General features: G+C 52.9%; 2 protein-coding genes across 8 annotated transcripts in view; one reads left to right on the top strand and one right to left on the bottom strand.

Moving 5' to 3' along the window:
• The window catches only part of MED12 (mediator complex subunit 12), a 37560-nt gene extending 27009 nt beyond the window's left edge, over positions 1-10551 (bottom strand). For 5 of the 6 annotated variants that reach the window (XM_075054510.1, XM_075054509.1, XM_075054506.1 and 2 more), the window contains exons 1-10: positions 10223-10550; positions 9728-9832; positions 8706-8897; positions 6781-6940; positions 5292-5467; positions 4897-5007; positions 4074-4328; positions 1747-1893; positions 1356-1455; positions 770-906 (exon numbers count right to left, since the gene is read on the bottom strand). In XM_075054510.1, coding sequence (XP_074910611.1) covers positions 770-906; positions 1356-1455; positions 1747-1893; positions 4074-4328; positions 4897-5007; positions 5292-5467; positions 6781-6940; positions 8706-8897; positions 9728-9832; positions 10223-10321 — 1482 coding nt within the window. In that variant the 5' untranslated portion in view covers positions 10322-10550. Of the gene's footprint in view, positions 1-769; positions 907-1355; positions 1456-1746; positions 1894-4073; positions 4329-4896; positions 5008-5291; positions 5468-6780; positions 6941-8705; positions 8898-9727; positions 9833-10222 lie in introns of all 6 variants that reach the window. The other variant, XM_075054508.1, reaches the window with a different exon arrangement.
• A 750-nt stretch (positions 10552-11301) lies between these two features.
• Positions 11302-17188, top strand: IL2RG (interleukin 2 receptor subunit gamma). Of its 2 annotated transcripts, XR_012653980.1 has the most exons (9): positions 11302-11458; positions 13856-13946; positions 14187-14371; positions 14530-14672; positions 14782-14944; positions 15403-15511; positions 15582-15666; positions 15770-16222; positions 16307-17188. XR_012653980.1 is itself a non-coding variant. In XM_075054153.1 (8 exons), exons 1-8 carry the CDS (start codon positions 11326-11328, stop codon positions 15971-15973), a joined length of 1113 nt encoding a protein of 370 aa, XP_074910254.1. In that variant the 5' UTR covers positions 11302-11325; the 3' UTR covers positions 15974-17188. The 2 variants fall into 2 exon arrangements, 1 of the variants encoding a protein (XP_074910254.1); XM_075054153.1 differs by having other exon boundaries at positions 15770-17188.
• Positions 17189-18673: the final 1485 nt, after the last annotated feature.

Genomic DNA, 18673 nt, shown 5'->3' on the forward strand with positions numbered 1-18673 from the left:
TTGGATATAACAGTAGAGCACAGCTGGAAGGCTGTAACATTCCCCTCTTCCTAACATGGAGGACAGATGTCTGGAGGACAGATGTCAAGCTAGAGCCCTCCTGCTTCATCTCTGCTTTGACTCCACTTTGCAATACGAGGTGATTCACAGCCTTTGACAAATCTGCAGGCTGGTTTTGCTTCAGAAAATCATCTCTCTGCCAGCAGCACATCTATGGAGTGCTAATCTTAGCACAAAGTGAAACACAGCTTCTCAACAGCATTATACAAAGTATGCAAACTATCACTCCCGCAGCTCACTTCCAAAAACCAATGCAGTATTGGTTGCACTATGGTCCTACACATCATAAGTATGTCACCTCCCAGGCTAAGAGGAACTTGAACTGTGAGCTCCCAGACTCCCAGGAAGCAGCTGCCAGCCCAGAATTTGACAAGGCTAGCATTTACTTCTCTCAGACACATAACATGTCTTTATCATCACTCTGCTATCCAGACTGATGTCTTCCATCAGAAGACTCCTCAGTTAGCTGTGTGGATTCTCTCAAGCTTACATGTGTTTGTTAGCGTAGACTTTCTAGAGCACAGATGCCCCCATTCTCACTTTAGTACCTCCCTAACTTAAGGCTGCATTAAATCCTTTTCAATGGAGATCGCATCTCTTGGCCAAAGGGCACTACCTAGTCAGCTCTCTGCAGACACAGGATGGTAACTGTGGAATATAAACAAGAACATAGCCAAGACCAGGGCCCAGCAACAAAGTCCCAAGGCACCTCGTGACTGTCTTTGGTTGGACCCAGCCCAAATATCCTGTTATACAAGGAATCCAAAGAGTTGCTGAAGTCAGATCTTTCAAAGCTGTGACTGTCCAGAACTTCTAAAGTGTGCAAGACACGGCCAATAGTGAAACCTAGAATAGAACAGAGAAGAGAAATGCATATTTGGCAACTGGTACAACAGACTCTGGAGCAAAAGCTTCTGTGAGCTCATTGCTCAGGAGATTGCCTATGGAAAGCTGTACCAGTTAGGCAAGGGTCCACCTAGCTTAGCATCCTGACTCTCACAGCAGCCAACAGCAGATGTTAGGGGAAAGCATCAGAACATGGCACATATACAAGAGTATAGTTCTCTGGTACACACTTCCAGCTTCCAGTAACAGAAACTCCCCCTATACCTGGGGAAACGGACCCCCACAAAATTTTGCACTGGAAAGAAAAAGAGCCATTTGGTTTTCTTCACTGCTGACAATAAACACCAATGGCAGCAAACAGGAAAAATCAAAGGAAACAGCCAGACACAAAGTTTCTCAGGGTAATACATGGAACAGGGGGAGAGAAGCTTTAACCTACAGCAAGTTACCTGCTGTGGTTTCCTGGCACTTGTCAAACGACCAGCGAACCTCCACAGCCTGGCCGCGTTCCTTTATCTGCTGCTCAATTTCACGCAGCTTTGCCCGAACCTAAAAGCAATGGACTTGTGTAAACATACAAAAGGATACCTTAGCAGTCCTGTGTACAAAATTATCAGAAAACAAAGAGCATGACAGTAATTCTACGCAAGGTTAGATTTTGCCCATTTTCCAAGAACATCACTGTCTTGCTTATAGCAGAATGGGAGCAGTTAATTCCATGGGAGTGAGACAGCACCTCCAGCTCTGCTTATCACGCAACATGAAAAGAAAATCCTGAAAGAGCTAAGATACAACTATTACCCTGGACCACAAGAGCTCCCTTTTTTGAAGGCTGCTCACCTGCTGTGTAAAGGCTGAATTCCCTCCTGGCATGGGCAAGTTGGATGGAGCTATAGGCAGGTGGTCCAATGGAGAGCCGGTCTTTATCCTGCTATCAGTCAATGAGTAATGCCACACAAGGGCACTTGGGCAACACAAAATTATACTCTGCAACAGACAGAAAAGTCAGTATCATTGAGAAAATCAAGGTCAAAATAATTAAGTTAGATTACTTTCTACAGAAATAAGCACTCCTTTGTCTTACTGCTCAGGCATTCATCATCCTATATAAATATTTACTATTTGGGTGGGTTTTTTTGTTCTAAGCTCTGAAAGATTCTTTGAGCTAAAGACCATACTAGAGTAGAAAGGAGCAAACTAGTATTTTTGCTGCACTGAGTTTCTTGACCTAGGTATGTTTAGGAAGCCAAGACCAGAGTTCCAGGTCATCCAAAAACAGCAACATGTTGCTGCAGAGCAACCTGCTGCTTCTAAAGAGAACTTGTTTTCTACAACTCACACAGTCAATGCACAATCTAGCCCTCATGGTCCTGGAGCAGCATTTACGTTAGTGACTTACAGGCCTCATCAAGAATAAAGTGTGACAAAAAAATATGAGTCAACAGACCCAAACTCATTATACTGTATTATTTAATAATTACAAGTATTATTATAAACATTATTGTAATCATAATACTATTATATGTGTGTTTTCATTCTTTTATGATCTTGTGCAGACACCCCCACACACAGACAAAACTTCACTGAATGATCCCTAGGATACACCCTTACAGCTTCTGGCTCACAAGGAGCCAGACATTAAGATGGACAACCAAGGTTGTTTTAAACACTCAAACCAAAGAATCCATCATATCTCAAGAACATTTGAGCAAAGGTTAATTATATACACTGTTAGAAATGCATCTGTTTCCAGCCTGACTTTACCCAGCTCCAACTTCCAACCACTAGATCTTATTCTGCCTTAGCCTTATCTACTATCTACAGATCAGAAGATCTGTAGATCTTCTATCAGAAGAGCTCTTCCAAGATATACTAAAAAAGATAAGACAATCATTAACCCATTTGAACTTTTGAAGCAGGTTGTGTTTAAAGCCCTAGTCAGCCAAATCTTTGAGGTGTAGATGCTTATACGTTTTCCCTGAAGTAAGCTCCCCAAACAAAGGGCTTTTATATTTAAAAAGACATGTTTTATCACACCGAAACAAGAAAAAAAAAAATCTAAGCCTTTTTAACTGAAGTGACCAAGAAAGGCTAAACAGGAATACAAAGGGATTATTTATAACCCTCGCATTGCTCTCTAAACCTTGCAGACAGATCCTTACTTCTAGCTGACTGTACTCTAAGAATTTTCTTTCTACCCTGTTTGAGAGCTGGCTGGCTGCTTCTTGATCCTGTCAGGGCTCCTTGATCTCAAATTTCTCTGTTGAGCTGCAGGTTCCCAACCTCTGTGCTCTCCTCCTCTCCACCTCCTGGTCCATCCTGCACTCCCAGGAATCTCCTCTGCTTTAACATGCTCCTTTCCTCCTGTGGAAGGGGCAATCTCCACTCCTGCAGGGACCCACCTGACCTACTCGCTCTCTTCTTGAAGGAGAAAACCACAACCATGAACACACACACTGAATGGAACTCACCTATCTTCCTCTGACACAAGGACAGTATGGACTGAGTCCCAGAGTGACACAACAGCATTTTCCCTTCAAACATCTATCAGTAAGGCTTTGGCAACCTTGCCCTTTTACTGCAAGGTAAGGATTAATCAATTCCAAGTATAAAGATAATGAGTTTAGAGTTGTTCCTTCTCGTAGCCTGCTGCCACTCCTGAGGAGAGTGGTCTGCCTAAACCATTAAAGTTCTTCGATAATGAAGTGGGAGGGGTTGTTTTTTGTGTGTGCTGGTTGCTTGGTTTGGTTTTTTGTTGGGTTTTTTTTTTTTTTTTGTTCTGTGGGGGTGAGTTCTTCTGATGAGGGTTTTTTTGTTTTTAAGAGCTCACAAAATGACAAAGCACTCTTTCATTTCTAGCATAATTTCCTTTCCTAGATGACAACCTGTCACTGATATATACAAGATGAAATAACCCATTCTTTCTCATGCCCTCTTCTGCAAAACTTTCCCAGCCATGTAAGTCAGTCAAGGGCACTGCTACAGCACTGACGTCTGGTACAAAATCTTTGTAACACACCAGCAAAGACCTACCCTTTGACAATCATGGTTTGACATTTCTATACTCAGGAAGTGGCTGACTCGGACTTTAATGATTTTTCTGTGATGGCATACAATATAAACTGTCCATGTTGACCCCACAATCACCAACCACTACTTCAACCTACCTGGAGGATGCAGCTGAGCCCATATACCACTGGCCTGTGCTGGGGGCACAGCAGTAAGTCGCTGAAAGGGCTGGGAGGAGGATTCCCTGCAGCTGGCTGAGGGGTAGGAGTCGAAGGAAGAGCATTCCCTGTCTGGGCAGACAGGATGTGGGGTGGGTGCCCGCCAGCACCATCCAGCTGCATAGCAAGCCTGCGGGTGCAGAAGTAGGCCAGACGTCTGGACAGGTATGCAGACTGCACAAACTCTCCAGAGTACTGTAGGGAAGAGGGAGGGGGGAAAACATCCTTGTTACAAGCAGCACAAGAGAAACTCTTGACCCTCCCAAAGTAGCATACTCTGTGGTACTGCCTTGTAGAGACAGTCCTTTTTTACAGAGAGCTCCTTAGCGTCATCTATCACCCACTGGCTACTAAGCATGAGAAAAAACCCACAACTTTAAATGCTCTATGGCAATGACTTCACGTATCAAAATGTACCCACACCCAGCCTTCCCAGGGCTTCAGAGGTCTGCCTAGAATCCGGTTGCAACAGAAAGAAAGAAAAGCAGTTTCCATGTAGTGGTGCACAATGATTCCACCTATCACAGCTATGATGTGGGCAGGGATTACCAAGTTCAGTGCAGAGAAACAGGGTAAAGGACAAAGAGACAGAAGACAGCAGGACTAAAAACATATCCCTGCATGAGCCAAGAAGGATGCTCAGAGGGACGCTCCCTAGTGTACTCAGTGCAAAATAGCTTATCAACCCTTAGGCAATAGGAAGAGGACTGGCAACAGCAGCAGTCAGTGCTCTTCTGAAGCAAGCCAGGTACATATTTCTCACCCGCAGCAGCAGGGGTAGGAGCATTTTCAGAAATTCATCTTCTCCTGACCGTATCTTCTCAAAGCACTCGAGGACCCACGTCAGGAATTCATGTCGGTCTAGCATGCCATCCTGCACACAGATAAAGGCAGAGCAAACAGACAAAAGCTGAAGGAACATCTGCTAAGGGAAGGCAGAGCAGCAGCAGCTGCTTGCTTTCTAACAGTGGAAATAACTCTAGAAGTTTGCACAGTTTCTCTACTACCCCTACTCTACTACTGAGCTCAAAACTGCATCCAGCGCTAATGGTCCATTCACAGAATGAGAATATTCTGCAAAAATACATCACTTTGCATCCACTTCCCCTAGCCCTCCTCTGCTACGCACCCACCCAGCAGCCCCCTCCAGTCCCTCACCTGGAACATGAACATAGCTAGTTTCTCATTGTAGTCCCACTGCTTCAAAGCTTGTTCCACCTCTTGGGGCATTGGCCCAGATGGTGAACCACAGCCTTGCCCTGGGAGCTGTCTATAGAACTCCGCAATTTTCTGCAGCTGCTCTGACAGGTACTTGGTGATGATCTGCGTCCATTCTGGAGAAGAGGAAACAGGTTAGCAACAAGTGCCATGGTAAACAGAAGCAGGAAAGAAGCAGGCTGGTACGCAAGTGGAAACCCAAAAAAGTTCCTGTCATTTGAAAAGGACAGAAAGACAAAGAAAGAAAAGTGCGTGCCATATTAGCTTTGCTTGTGCCCTGGGGGCGGTAGGAAGAAGCATCCACAGAAGTAAGGAACAAGGGGAAAAACTTCTGTGTTTGGGGGTGGGGTTACTTTATACAAGAAAAGTTGGGAAGAAAGATTCTTCAGCTGCAGTTGTTGAGAAACAGCAGGCAGAGAGAATAGGCTTTCCAGCAGGGAGCAGTGTTTGGCCAGCCTGGTTTAGCATCCTCAATCTGACAGACAGCAGAAACACTGGAAACAGTTCAACTCTTAACTTGTTCTTAATTTCTTTCAGATATCAGTGTAAAGCCATGATCAATTATTTTTTTAAATAATTGTTTTTACTAAAACCTAACTGTGTAAGAGACAAACTCAATACACAAAGTGACAGCATGATTACACTCCTCTGGGACAATGCAGATGACAAAACCCAAGGCAAAATATGCAAAAATGTGAAACAAATAACATAGTCTCAGCAGTAGGACAAAACACCCAAAGGAACAGGAAAGTAAATGGAATAAATATATCTAACAAACCAATCAACCTCCAGATATAGACATCAGAAGCCTGTGTAACATTTATACCAAAGATAAACAAGGAGAAAAAAAAAATAAATCCAAGGACTTCAGCTGCTAATACTGCTTTTCAAAGGAACATGGTCAGGTCCTGTAGTCACAGCCATACAAACCAGAAAACAGCCAGGGGAGCTCTCCTAGACCACAGTAATGTAGAGCAGGCCAGGATGCAAAGGATGTTAGATACGAGATCCAGTAAAGCTTAATGAAATTGGAAACACAAACAGGGAGTAACATACTGGAATTCTCTGGGAAACGTACTTACTCACTTGAGAAGAAGCTAATCAGTCATTGCTAAATTATAATGTTTACAGTCTTTGTAGAGTAAGAAAAAAACAGGTTATACAGCAGAGGAGCACAGTAGAACTTAACAAGGAGAAAGAAGAAGTAGGCTCTCAGGATGTACTTGTGGCTGCTAAGACTTATTTTTCAACAGTGTACTCTCACAGGTGGGCCCTGTTGTTTTAGACAGTTATGCACATCAGAGCACTAGGACTTATCAGCAGGAAACAAGTTTATATGGATTTCCAGGCTACCTCTTACTATTCAAGAACAGGCTGAGAAGGAAACATTTGCGATGGACAAAACCAGTGCTCCGCACAAAGTGCTTACCAATGAAGGGATCAATGACATGACGCTTTTTCACCTTGGTTTCCGTGATGGCAGCATAATAGGCACAAGTCATTTTGATGAGCCAGGCTGCTCTCATTACTGGAACTGTGTATTTCGCCAAATAACCAAAGACCTCTTCCTTCTTGCTAAAGATGGGCACCTGTAACAGAATTGAGAGGGAGAATTGCAACCAAGGACTTAGATGGGAACTATTCCAAAGCAACTACACATGCTGTAGGCACTGAAAGCTGTGAAAAAGGTAAAAAGGGAAAAGGTACTGCGTTGCTCTATATCTCAAAAAACCTACTGCAAGAATTCACCTCTGGTCAGAAAGCAACAGTACCAGAGCTGCATTTCAGTATAAAGAGAAACAAAACAAATTGAAAGAAGACAGAAAACATAATTACATCACTGTAAATCCACACCCTGAATCCTGCAAACAGCTTTGAGGATATCCTTCAGAGAGGATATAAACAACTACAAAAGGTACAGACTAAGGACTGAGTCAGAAACACACAGTATCTACTATACAGACTGAACATAGCACTCTTCATTTTGTAAACAAAAGAGTGGTTACTAAAGTCTCATAATATCATGACTAGCCAACAAAAGACTGTGAGAAACAGGGAATTGAGTGGCATAGTAGAAAGGAATTCACTAATCCAAGATTCAAAATTCAAGATACAACATGGGAGGATACCAGTGAAATCAGACTGCAGATCTATAAACCAGGAAGCAATAACACATCACAGGAAGAAGTACAGCTGTAAGGCTCATTTCCACAGGATACTATGGACAGCAAAAGTATGCATGTGTTCACAGAGGAACGGAAATTCAGAGGACAGGTCAATTTGGTAGGTATCTCAAAGTCCCTGAACTACCAACAGTTCAATCGCTTACTTGCTATGTTTCTTACATTCTTCCCAATTATTCCCTGATGCCTCAAAGACACAAAGACATGGACTACTTGGCTAGCAACAGTCACTGCTTTCATGTCTAAGTCCACAAAAACTGATGGAGCCCACTGCAGAAAACTAGGAAGGCCTTGAAAGGTCCAAACTTTCACAATGACCTCAGGAAACTGACAGCCAAGATGCAAAGAAGGATACAAGAACTACATTTATAAAGAGACAGATTCTGGGAAAATCCAATAACTTAATTTTCCCCCTAGAGTGACTCAGAACACCAAGGACCAGACAAACTCCAGCTTCTAAACTACGTGCTCTGCTACCATCTCGCAACTGGGAGTTACGTTCTCCCACAACGCATACTAGATTCCCGAGTTCCTTGTTTATAGGCCCACCCTGACAGAGAGTTAGGTCCCCTTGCTATCGGGCCGGATAAAATGGCAGAGTAAGACTCTTCTTTCGTACTCTGCAGAATTCAGTGCTACCAGGGAAATATCTAGGCCTAGACCCCAGGGCACAGAAATGCTCTAGCCTGGCTGAGAACAAGCTATAATACACATACTCTTCTCAGCTTAAAACCAGAAACATATGTCACTGCAACAGAAGCCTACGAAGTAACTCAGCTGATTATTTCCAGTAATTCTCACTATGACTTTTGATAACTTGAAAAACCCTCCACAACAGGAATGGTCCTAATCTAAACAACAGACCAAAGGCAACAGTGGCAGCTCTTCTGAAAAACATCTGAACCTTAAAATAAATCGGTCTTATCATACAAGCCAAAAGGCAAAGCTGAACACAACCTCCAAACAACAGACAAGGGACCAGTTCTTTGAGCAGAGACAACTACAGCCAACGCACTACAAATCCTGGATACACTCTTCAAGCTGAAAGCTTCAAGAGATGTAGAGAGAAGAAACTTCTCCAAATAGTAAAAACCTTCTACCATACAAACACTTCAGAAACAAGCATAGATTAAATACTCTGCCCAGCCAGGCAGCCTCTCCTGTAACATACCTTCTTAGCGAGATGAGTGAGGGGCTTAGTTCCAGCCAGATCTGTGAACCAGTTGTTTATGGCACTCTGAGAACGTGCTGTCACCAGCCAAAAGTTATCCTTCTGATTCACCTGAGGTTTCCGTCTTCCCGTGTCAGGCAGTGTATTGCACCGCAGCTTTTCTGCGATAATACTGCTAAAGTTTGAACTGATCTGGAAAAAAAGTAAAAAAGGATGAATTACATTTCACAGGTCAAAGATCTATCTATGTGCTTAAAATCTTATTATCATTCCTACCAGAATTCTCAGCAGTATCAACTTTTGAAACACAAAAAAATCTGCCAATAATTTCCTTTGTTATACTTGCGAAGAGGAATGCTTCTAGACAACTCATACAATAACCAAGCAGGGACTCAAGTTGAGATGGAGACACAGCTCTTTACAAATACTTGTCAAACCAGACAGAAGGCTTCTGGGACACATGTCAGCCAAGGAAAACAAACATACTGTGCTTACTGATTGCATTCCATCCCAGGTCATTATTAGTCCTCTTGTCGGGGAGGCCAGGAAGTTAACATCTTGATTTTAGAGACTGAAAAAACGGAGCTGAAGCCTGTCATGTAACTCCCATGTTTACATTGCCAGGTGTTTCAAGAAATCTTACTTCTTTTCTACCATGGCCATAATGTAACCAAAGCAGTAAGAAGTTTCCCGCTTCTGGTATCCTAGTCTTTTGCTTTAGTTGCAGAGCATAAGGAGCTCTAGATGCTGGTTTAACAGAGGCTGCAGATACAGACCTGCCCCTACGATGTATGGAGCAAGACAAGAACCTGCTCTCTCAGGTGTGGGACACAGTTCCAAAAGAATGCAGAATTTTGATTCTACAGGAACAGGTTAGGTCCTAAAATACCCATCCTAAAGGGAAGAGTCTCCTGGTTCTGGAGATGGGGAAGGAATGAGACCCAGGACTGCCAGGACCCAGCAGCCTGCTCGTACAGGCACCAGGCCCTGCCAAACCCCCACACTCTCCCGATGGCTCTCACCTTCGCTGGGTTGAAATTGACATTCTTGGCACTGCCGTGCTCGTCCCCAGAGACTGCCGGCTGGTTATTGAAGCCTTGCTTGACGTTCAGAGCAGTCAGCTCATCCTGGGGGGGAGGGGGGGGGGGGGACGACGATCAGCAGGGCCCGGCAAGGCCCCTCCATGCCAAACGCCCGCGGCTTCTGTCCCCGCCACGGCAGCTCAGCCAGCGTGGGGACAGGACAAGGCGAGGGCCCGCGGGTCCCAGCCGGCCTCCCCCAGGCCCTCGTTGCCAGGCAGCGCCCCAGGACACGGGAACCGCCGGTCCCTCGGCCAGGCCCGCCCCCCGCCAAGCCGGGGCTCCGGCGGGACGGGTCCCTCACGCCCGGCCACCACGGGGACCCAGGGCTCCCTACCCCCACCCCAGCCCCCCAGCGCAGCCCCAGGGCCTCCTCACGGCCAGCCCCGGCACGGCAGCCCCGCACCCCGGGTCCCCCCGCACGCCTGGCCCCCGCACCTCCTTTTGCTTGGGGTCCTGCGGGTAGACGTCAGGCGGGCCGAGGCGCGGGCGCTTGAGCGGGCGGTGCTCGTAGCTGAGGACGCCGAAGGCCGCCATCCCAGGCCGGCCGGCGGCTAGAGGCGGCCGGGCCACAACAAGGACCGCCGGGGCCGACCGCGCCTGCGCCCTGCGCCCTGGACGGGGCCGCCCGAGCGCCGCCGGAGAGGCCCGAGCGTCGCTGTCACGGGCGCCGCCGAGGGGAGCCGGAGCGTCCCGAAGCGGGGCCGAGGAAGGACGAAGAGTCCCGAGCGCCGGCGGGGAAGGCCCGAGCCTGAGCCGAGCGGAGGCGGAAACTGTCGAAGATGGACGGGGCGGCCCGAGGGGCGCGCGGCGCCCCCTAGCGGAGGCGCTGCGCCGGGCTGAGGTCACGTGTCGACCACCGCGACCACCTTCGTCATCACCCCCAGGACCGCCCCGCCGCTCACCGCCTCCGGCTGCCCCCGCTGCCCGGGACACCGGCGCCGTTGGCCTCTTGGCCACCGTCCCCCCGACCGCGCCCCTACCGCTGCGCCCACGGCCGTCCCCCCGTCGCTGCCCCCATCACTGGCACCACCACTAGCCCTCACGACCACCTCCCGTAACTGCCCCCACGAGCCCCTTTGTGACGTCTCCCTGCAGCTGCCCCCCGGGACTGCCCCAGTGCCTCCCAGTTCTGCCCAGTTCTCAGGGACCCAGCCCAGGACACCCGTGATTGGGCTGTGGGTCGGGAAGGCCACACCGGCCCTGCTCCTGGGGGGCAGCCCTGTGGGGGGTGAGCCCTGTGGCATGGTGGGGTGAGCCGTGGGAACACGGGGGGATGAGCTGGGGGGTCCCACTGGGGCAGGCGGTGGGGCCCCGAGGGGTGAGCTGTAGGGCCTGGGCAGGAAGGGTGGCAGGGCCCCAGTGGGATGAGCCGTGGGGCCCTGCTGGGGTGAGCCACGGGACCCCACTGGAGTGAGCCACGGTCCCCGTTGGAGTTACTTGTGGGGCGCCGCGCAGGGTGGGCCCCTTGGTGGCAGGCGGTGCTGTGGAGCAGGAAGCAGCGTGGGTGCGGAAGCCAGCAGCCCTGTGCGGTGGGTGGGATGTGCGCAGGGGTTGTTCGCATGCGCCCCACGGCTCACCCAGCCATGGTGGTGCCCTGCGCCTTCCTCGTACCCGTCCTCCTCCTCCTCTGCAGGCTGGGCCCCTGCCTTACTGCTGCCCACAGCCCCCCAGGTAAGGGAGCACATGGGCCCCAGGGGGGGCGGGAGGCCATGGTGCCCCATGGGTGGTGGGGTTGGGGGATGTCAATCCCCAGTGATGGTGGGCGAGGAGGACAGGATGTGGGGCTGTGTGGGCTGGCGAGCCAGTGGGGCTTGCGCTAGAGACCCCGTGACCCCCCAGTGTGCCCCAGGACCCCCGGCATCTACATGGCCCCTTGCAGTGGGGCTGCTGGGAGAGCTGGGCTGTGCCGGGGAGCCCTGTTGGATGTCCTTCCTCCTGCCCTAGTGCTGGAGCATCACTGGTACCACTGGCCCCATGGCTACCAGCCCTGCGGCTCTCCTGGTTCCATGGCTCCTGGCCCCATGGCTCTAGTGGCTGCACAGCTCTAGTGGCCGCACAGCTCTGCCGGCCCTGGGGCTGCCAGCTCAGCAGGCAGCGCTGCTGGCAGGGACCCTGGCCATGGAGGTCCCCCACGGCAGGCCAGGGTGGGGGGCAGAGGCAGGATGCAATGCACAGATCCTGTCAGCCCTGTGCATCAGCTGGGCAGGATGGCAGCCAGCGGATCTGCACCAGTTGCCCTTTCCATCCCCGTCATGTCAGTGGTGCCGTGCGCAGATGGGGGATGGGGGGCGGGGGACAGGTGTGTTATGGATGCATGCACAACCAAATCCAACAGGTGTTAAAAGTCAGATTTATTCTTCATTAGAAAAGTTAGTTAGAACTCCAGTAACATTTTATAAACCACAAGCTCAATGATGTAAGGGGAATTAGTACTACACAGCCGACTTGAGAATCCTTAAAAGTGATGACTCAAACTGCACATTATCACTCACCTAAAAGATGAGGGCGCTCTCCCTCGAGGAGTTACCTCGTGCCGTGCCCTGACCCAAGGGGGGGTCCCCAATTGCAGACCCGCTGCTGCAGGGAGGACTGATTCCCACATGCCCGCCAGCTTATACCCTTGTCGAATCTGACCTGTGGTCATTTAATCCCTATTGGCCAAGAAGGTCACCTCAGTGTACCTGGCACGTCGCAATTGGTCAGTTCAAATTTCAACCTGCGGCCTCCAGGGTTTGGGGATTTTTTCCTCTTCTCCCTGCCTGCAGAAGTTTCATTTCCTGCTGGGGGGAGTGTACTGCCACAAGGTGAGAACGTCTCCTCTTTCCAGCCAGCACCCTTGCCCAAGCCGTCATTTTCCAAGAAAAAATCCACTTCTTGGCTGGCTGTCAGTAAAACACCAGCTTTCTGTGGATACACAGGCCCTCTGTATCCCTGGACTTCCTAAGTTGCTGGGAAGGTGCCCTCCATCTTCACGTGCGGAAACAACTGGAGTACAGCGCTTGTTTGCTCTGTTGTGTTACATTACAAGTCCAGCTCTGGCTTTCTCCTGCCGCTACAGTGCTGGCTGATGGGTTTAGACTTCGGAAGGGACCAGGTGCCCCATTGCCTCATTTTTAGAGGGAACAAAAAACATTTTCTTGGAGCCTCCAGGACAGCTCTTAGCCACCAGTAGCTGGTTTGGCACTTGCAAGGGGTCTGCGAGGCATCTCAGTCCATTGGAGGATCTCGTCCCGCAGCGAGCCATGCCTGTGGCCTCCAGACTGGACTGCGGTGTGATAACTGCCATGGGGACCAGCACCAACCCGGTGGCCCTGCAGCCCCCAGCCAGCACAGGATGTGGCCTCTGGCTGCGTGGGCAGGACTGGGGCTGGCACAGTGCAGCGGAAGGAGGGGGCAGAGGAGCTGGCGTGGGTGCCTGGAGCGGCTGCTTGGCCTCCCGGGGCTCAGCCATGTTTCCTGCAGAGATCAAACTTCTGAGGCTCAGCCCCTGGGCCTATGGTGAAGGGGCTCCAATGGGAAGCACAGCCCATCATAGCCCCCATCACCCAGGTGCAGAGACACATGAGCACCTGCAAGCACCCAAAAGGGTAACAGTGAGGTGAATTTAGCCAGGATGGAGACATCAGGCACAAATCCTGGAAAAACCACAATTTTCTCATGGGACAAGCAAAATGGGTTGGCAGGGAGGGGTTTCTGTCCTGTCCCACAGTGCCAGGGGCTGCAGACTGCGGCCATGGGGTGACTAAGGGGAGCAGATGGAGGAATTGAGGTGAAACAGGACATCTGGAGCAAGAGGAACCAATGGCACAGATGCGGGAGGGGCAGCTGCTTGGCTAGCAGCCCAGGCGTCACCGACACAGCATATGTGAACAGGATGGTGGGGGCCCGGCATTGCAGGCAGGCTGCACGCAGCTCCACTGAGAAGAGCTGGGCTTGTTTGGCTCACACAGAGGAAGGCTGATGGGTATGTGCAGGGACCCCAGCATGTGCCATGTCTTGCTGGTGCACCCCTGTGCCCTGGCACAGCTGCCCACCACCACAGTGCCCAGTGGTGTCTGTCCTTTGCAGGAGTGGAGTGTGTCGTCTTCAATGAGGAGTACATGACCTGCATGTGGGGGAGCAGAGAGACACTCATGGCCAACTACTCCCTCTACTACTGGTAGGTGCCCCTGCCCCATGGCCACCCCCACAGCAGGGGTGTCCAGTGGTGGGTCCCTGCGCAGGGGGCTACTGCCAGCATTTCTGGTCCCAGTACCAGCCTGCTCCTCTTCCCAAAGCCCAGGGTGGGGGAGGCTCTGTCTCCAGGGCAAGCGGGATGGGATATGCTGGGGACAGGGGTCCTGGGGAGGGCTGGGGCATGTGGGGTCTTGGGGAGCCGTGGTAACCTGCTGTGGCACAGGTATGAGAACAGGTCCCCTGTGGTGGAGTGCAAGCACTACCTGCAGGACCGCGGCATCAGTGTCGGCTGCCACTTCAACCAGAGCGAGATCATCCAGTTCGAGCCTTTCCATGTCCTTGTCAATGCCAGCCTTGGTGGCAAGACACTGGAGATCCCCAGCAAGCGCATGGAGCTGCAGGACCTGGGTATGGAGTGGTGAGGGGCACCCACTGTCCTCTGTGGGGCTGCTGTGGGGCAGGAGCAGGGCTGTGGGTCCCCAGGGCTGCCCCATCATGTCCTGGCTGGTGGCAGAGCCACTGGGGCACGGGGACGGCACTCACCAGCCATCACCTGTGCCTTGCAGTGAAACCGGAGGCACCTGTCAACCTAACCATCCGCAACATGAGCAACAACCAGCTGCAGCTGACCTGGACCTCCCTGTACCCCAGACCCCAGTGCCTGGAGCACGCCATCAAGTACAAGAGCAACAAGGACACCAGCTGGACGGTGAGAGCCCCCTGGATGCGGCACCCTCATGGTTGCGCCCAGGGATGAGCTGTGCACCAGCCTCCACAACAGTGCTGGCCCTCATCGCATGGCCCATGTCTCTCCACAGGAGCACCAGGTGAAAGGAGATGTCTTCTCCTTCCCCAGTGTAGACTATGAGAAGTACTACACCTTCTATGTGCGCAGCAAGATCAACAGCTACTGCGGCACCACCCAGCTCTGGAGTGAGTGGAGTGTGCCTGTGGTCTGGGGCAGCAACTCCACCAGTAAGGGTAGGTCATGGGGGCTGTGGCGGACTGGGCTGGGGCATGGTGGTGCTCAGCAGGCAAGGGATGGCCAAGCAAGTGGAAAACTGGCCCAAGGCAGCAGCTGTAGGTGTGAGACCTGTCCGGATGCCTGGGGCACAGGCAACAGCATTGGCCCCTGTGTTCTTTGCACTTCTGGAAGACAAAGACCCTGTGCTAGTAGGACCTGCTAACATTTGCTGGGGTTTCTTAGCCCTGGAGGGCTGCTCTGGCATGGCCAGTCCAGGACGGGGTCACCAGTCTGTTGTGGTGACAGCGTGGCAGGGCTTGGGGATGGGCCCCTTCTCCATCCTCCACTCCCAGCTGAGCCCTGCCAGGGATGATGCCAAGCTCCCATGGCCACCCACAAAGGGCCACCAGTGTGCCCAGCTCACTGTTGTGGTGGTGTGCTGGCTGGGGATCCATGTCACCCCGGATCTTTCCAGGCACGGCAGAGGAGCCGCTGCACTGGTTCTGGATCCACACGGTCTTGATCCCCATTGTCTCTTGCCTGCTCTTGCTGGTCCTTGTCGTCCTGCTGGTGCGCATGGAAAGGTGAGTGGGGGGGCTGGTGGGGGGCAGCAGCACTGGAGCCTTTCCCATCTGACACATCTCTCCTGTGCAGGGTGTGGGTCATCCTCATGCCCCGAATCCCCAACCCCAGCAAGAACTTTGACGACCTCTTCATCACCCACAAGGGCAACTTCCAGGTAAGGTGGCGGCGGGCAGCCCTGCCCTGGGCTCAACCCCTGCTCTGTGGGGTTAGGGCTTGGCTGGGTGGTGGCTCCTCTCACCCCACTCTGCTCCCCGAAGGAATGGGCCGGAGTCCCCAAAGATGTCATGGAGAGCTTCAAGCCCAACTACAGCGAGAACATCTGCTATGTGAGCGAGCTACCCCCCAAGGACAGCTACGAGCCCCTGTGGGAGGGCAGCAACCACCCGCCATCGCTGATGCCTGGGGCCCTGGCTGCCCCCCGTGAGCACAGCCCCTACAAGAACAGCTACGTGGGAGTGTGATGCACTCCTGCACCCCTGCACGCTTCACACTGCTGCTGCCTGAAACCTTGCTGCCCCACAGGCCTCGCTCCCTGCTCCCACCCTGCCTCTGCCAAATGCCTGGGACCCCCAGCCCTGCTCCCTGCCATGGTCACACTCAGTCCCCCGCAATGGCAGCCGTACTGCACCACAGGGTGCTGGGTGAGCATGGTGTGCTGGGTGCACCGGGTGGTGCACAGGGTGCACTGCACAGTGTGCTGTGTGCACCAGGTGGTGCAATTGGTGCACTGCACAGTGTGCTGTGTGCACCAGGTGGTGCAATTGGTGCACTGCACAGTGTGCTGTGTGCACCAGGTGGTGCAATTGGTGCACTGCACAGCGCCCGGGGTGCAGTGCATAGCACCCTGGGTGCACTATTTGTTGCATGCATGAGATGAATCAGGTAGCACTGGGTGCTGCTCTGGGTGCGTTGCAGCACACTGGGCACACTGCAGTGTCCCAGCACCTGCCCTGTCCTTGGGGCGTCCAGGAAGGCAGGGTGACATCCATCCTACCATGAGCCCTGCCACATGCGGGATCCCTCTCAGGGTTGCCATGGCAGAGCAGAGCTGTGGGAGGGCTGACGGGCTCCCACACCGCACTCCCGTGGGCCCCCATGCTGGGCATATTGGAGCTGCTGGGAGCTTGCCAAGCCCCCCTCCTTGCTTTGTGGTTCCCACAAGCACACCCAGGGACTTATCCCAGTGAGGGGGCAGCTGTGGCTGAGCAGGCAGGAGCCACTGGCCAACCAACGGGGACACTGGGGCTGAGAAGCGCCAAGGGCCAGAGGGGCCAAGTGTGAGAAAATAACAGAAGATCGGCAAGGAGGATTGTAAACACACTCAAGTGACTTCCATCTGGGGTGTAGAAAAATACATATAGCATACTAATTGTTGTCTATCCTTGCGTGTTTGACAAGTGGAACATCTGTGTTCAGATAACATAGGCCAGTGATAGACTTAGGGGCACCCTACTGAACATGCTTGAGATTCCTGCCCTGCTGTGGGAAAGATCAAAGCACAGTAGTAAACTACGCCTGTGTGAATCCCGGAAAAACAGGCAAAACCAGCAGCTTTGGTGATCCTCTAGCATGGACTGAGCTTCATGGCACCCACATTCCCGCTTGTGTGCTTCTGCCTGGGTGCTGCTTGGGGGATACCCCAGTTCATGAGGTAATGAAAATAAATTTGCTCTTTGCATTTCATTAGTGTTTTTGTGGTTATTCTTGTGTCCTGCCTGTGCTGGCTCGCACACCAAGCCACTGTGTCGCCCCCAGCCCTGAGCGCTGCAGCCACCAGGGCATCAGGTGAGCCCAGCTGTCCCCCTGGGGCCTCGCCACCCCTTTGCCTGCACCCCAGGTTTCCCACTGCAGTAAAACTCTGCTGTGCTGGGGGGTCACCTGGGTTCACCCTGCAGGGTTTGGGGGAGGCACCAGCAGAGCCCCACACCCCACTCACCTCTGACCTCACCAACGCTGCGGGGCAGGGTCCAGCCCCACCATCCCAGCCCCTGGTCCTGGGCTTACGGCAGCGGCACATTCATCCACATCAAGCTGCCAGGGCCACCTGCTGGACTTAGCCACCACTGCTCTCCCTGCAGATGACCAGAGCCTTCCGGCCAACGCCAGCTGCACCATCCTGCGGCTGGTCTCCTGCGTGAGGAGGATGGTGGGGGTCCCTGACACTGGTGAGCCCTGGCTGCGGGGCTGCAGCTCCCCCGCCCCTTGGCAGCAGCACTGGCACTTCATCTCACCTCCAGTGGGATGCTGTGCAGGCTCCCCATGGTGTGGCCAGAGCAGTGAGGTGGGGGGGTCCCCAGCTCACTATGCCAGCAGCCCTTGCCCCACCCCAGCTTTTCCAAACATCATCCACCTGTGTGACGAGCTGGGCACCCCCAAGCTGCTCTTCCAGGTGACCAGCCTTAGCGAGAGGACCAGCAAGTTCCTCCAGGTGTGTGGCACCTACTATATGTGCAGGGTGGAGTTCGGGGCACCTGGTAGATGTCCAGGCAAGTGAAGCCCCCCAGTCCCTGGGGGTCCTGGCAGTGCACAGGGCAGTGGAGCACAGTGGGCAGGAGTGACAGCAGGGCCATCCCACAGGGATTGAGGAGGAGAATACATGCTGGTCCTTCACACTCCTCCTGGAGCATCCCAGCGCAGCACTCACAGGTGGGCGAGGGGATGGGGAGCAGCCAGGTGGGCAGGCACAGGCGTGGGGGCCTGGCGCTGGGGCCGGGGGCTGCCAGACCAGCGCCCCGGAGATGTTGGAGGAGAGGAGGATGCCTGACATGGAGACACTGCCCTCCACGGCGCGAGGCCAAGGAGCGGTAAGGGGCTGCCAGTGGCCCCCAGGGCAGCCAGTGTGGCCTTGCCCAACTTCACCAAGGCCACCTCTGCCCTGGGGATGGGGCGGCACTGCCGGCCACAGGCCAGCCCTGCCCAGGGACCTTCCCATCCCTGCGGCCTCCAGCACCTTGTGGGCACATGGCTCGTGGCAGGAGCTGCCTGGTCCCCGTGCCCACTGTCCCCACATCATCACCCTTACGGCCTGCCTCCCTGTCCCCACGCCCCGTCACCCTTGTGCCACGTTGCCCTGTCCTCCACCACTCTCAAGCTCCGTCCCCCCTGCCCCGCCATCCCCGTGACCACATCCTCATGCCCCGTTGTCCCCACGCTCCCCCCCC

The sequence above is a fragment of the Buteo buteo genome, chromosome 22 (genome assembly GCF_964188355.1).
Source record: "Buteo buteo chromosome 22, bButBut1.hap1.1, whole genome shotgun sequence".
Classification (NCBI taxonomy): Eukaryota; Metazoa; Chordata; class Aves; order Accipitriformes; family Accipitridae; genus Buteo; species Buteo buteo.

Bases quoted from the DNA above. Each gene is read 5' to 3' on its own strand.
- IL2RG (XM_075054153.1), top strand. From the start codon at position 11,326: ATGTGCGCAGGGGTTGTTCGCATGCGCCCCACGGCTCACCCAGCCATG. The intron at 14,372-14,529 runs GTATGGAGTGGT...TGTGCCTTGCAG, and splicing joins CATGGAGCTGCAGGACCTGG to TGAAACCGGAGGCACCTGTC. The intron at 15,512-15,581 runs GTGAGTGGGGGG...TCTCCTGTGCAG, and splicing joins CTGCTGGTGCGCATGGAAAG to GGTGTGGGTCATCCTCATGC.